Source organism: Austrofundulus limnaeus, unplaced genomic scaffold (assembly GCF_001266775.1).
Source record: "Austrofundulus limnaeus strain Quisiro unplaced genomic scaffold, Austrofundulus_limnaeus-1.0 Scaffold1226, whole genome shotgun sequence".
Lineage (NCBI taxonomy): Eukaryota > Metazoa > Chordata > Actinopteri > Cyprinodontiformes > Rivulidae > Austrofundulus > Austrofundulus limnaeus.
The window spans coordinates 73,477-74,713 of record NW_013953628.1 but is presented as its reverse complement, the minus strand read 5'-3'; the positions used below and the strand labels follow the sequence as shown (position 1 = coordinate 74,713).

Here is a 1,237-nt window from a genome sequence, read left to right as displayed (position 1 = left end):
TGATAAGTCATTACAAACATGGCGGCAATGGATGTAAACACATAGCATGTTGCTACCACGACACTAGCGCTCAGTGAGTTTACTATTTTATACTACTTCTGTGATATTACTACTACTTCTATTTCCCGTTGTCTTCTTTGTTGTTGTCTTTTTCGCCAGTAGAAACAGCCGGTTGTTGATCACGTGACTCCTGTGATGTGAAAAAAGTGTTTCCATTGTAGTTTTGCGAAAAACACCAATTTCGATACAACCGAAAAACCACCTCATCCTAGCGCAAAAACATTTTGTCGAAAAATGTAATTTTTTTTCTAAATTAATGTGTTTCCATTGAGCAAATTTATTTTCAAAATTCTAATTTGCGCATTTTCATGGTCAGTGGAAATGCACCTACTCACACCTAGGACAATTTAGAGTTACCAATCTCTAACAGTCATGTTTTTGGTCTGTGGGAGGAAGAGAACCCACACACATGAATGGAAAGGTCCAGAAAGGTCCCCGGGCTGGGATTTAATCTGGCAACCTTCTTGCCAAGAGGCCTCAGCACTACGAACTGAGCCACCATGCCGCCTAATGTTCCTAAATAATATAAAAAACAAATAACTGGCGTACTGGCAGACACTTGTGCACAAATGTACATATCCAACTAATAATAAATCATCAATGAATAAAATATTTTAGAGCTGCAGCTCTATAAACAAATACTCAAACTGTATACAGACTCCCTGACATAATCTACTAAAAACATTTACTTACGTAATTATTCATCAAAAGTACTCTGTGCTGCAACTTTAATAATGAACGCTGATTGTTCAACCTGCCTTCGAGTGTGTGGAGCAGCTTCCCAGTGGCAATGTCAAAGATGTTGATGATTCCATCAATAGCTCCGCTGGCCAAATACTTCCCATCAGGACTCTGATGAGCAAAACATCAAATCAAGTTACTACAAGCTGGAGGAAATACTGTAAATATATTTTTCAACACATAAACAGAGTTAAACACAAATGAGCCAAAACACAAATCAAAATCCAAGTATAACAAGATAGAACTAGATGCCAGTAGTCGCCATTCTGTAATGACTACTGTATTTATTCATATATAATACAATCTCATGTATAATACGACCCCCCCCGCCCATTTTTTTCTTAAAAAGCATAAAAAATGTAATTCTCAAACTACCTCTAAATTCACATGGACTTCAGGATTTTTCAGCCTTTGCAGTCTTTATAATATATATATA

General features: G+C 36.8%; 1 protein-coding gene across 1 annotated transcript in view; it reads right to left on the bottom strand.

Moving 5' to 3' along the window:
* The window catches only part of skic8 (SKI8 subunit of superkiller complex), a gene marked incomplete at its 5' end in the record, with an annotated part of 38,215 nt that overhangs the window by 27,146 nt on the left and 9,832 nt on the right, over positions 1-1,237 (bottom strand). The window contains 1 exon segment of the mRNA XM_014031325.1: positions 819-912. Within this exon segment, the coding sequence (XP_013886779.1) occupies positions 819-912 (94 nt within the window).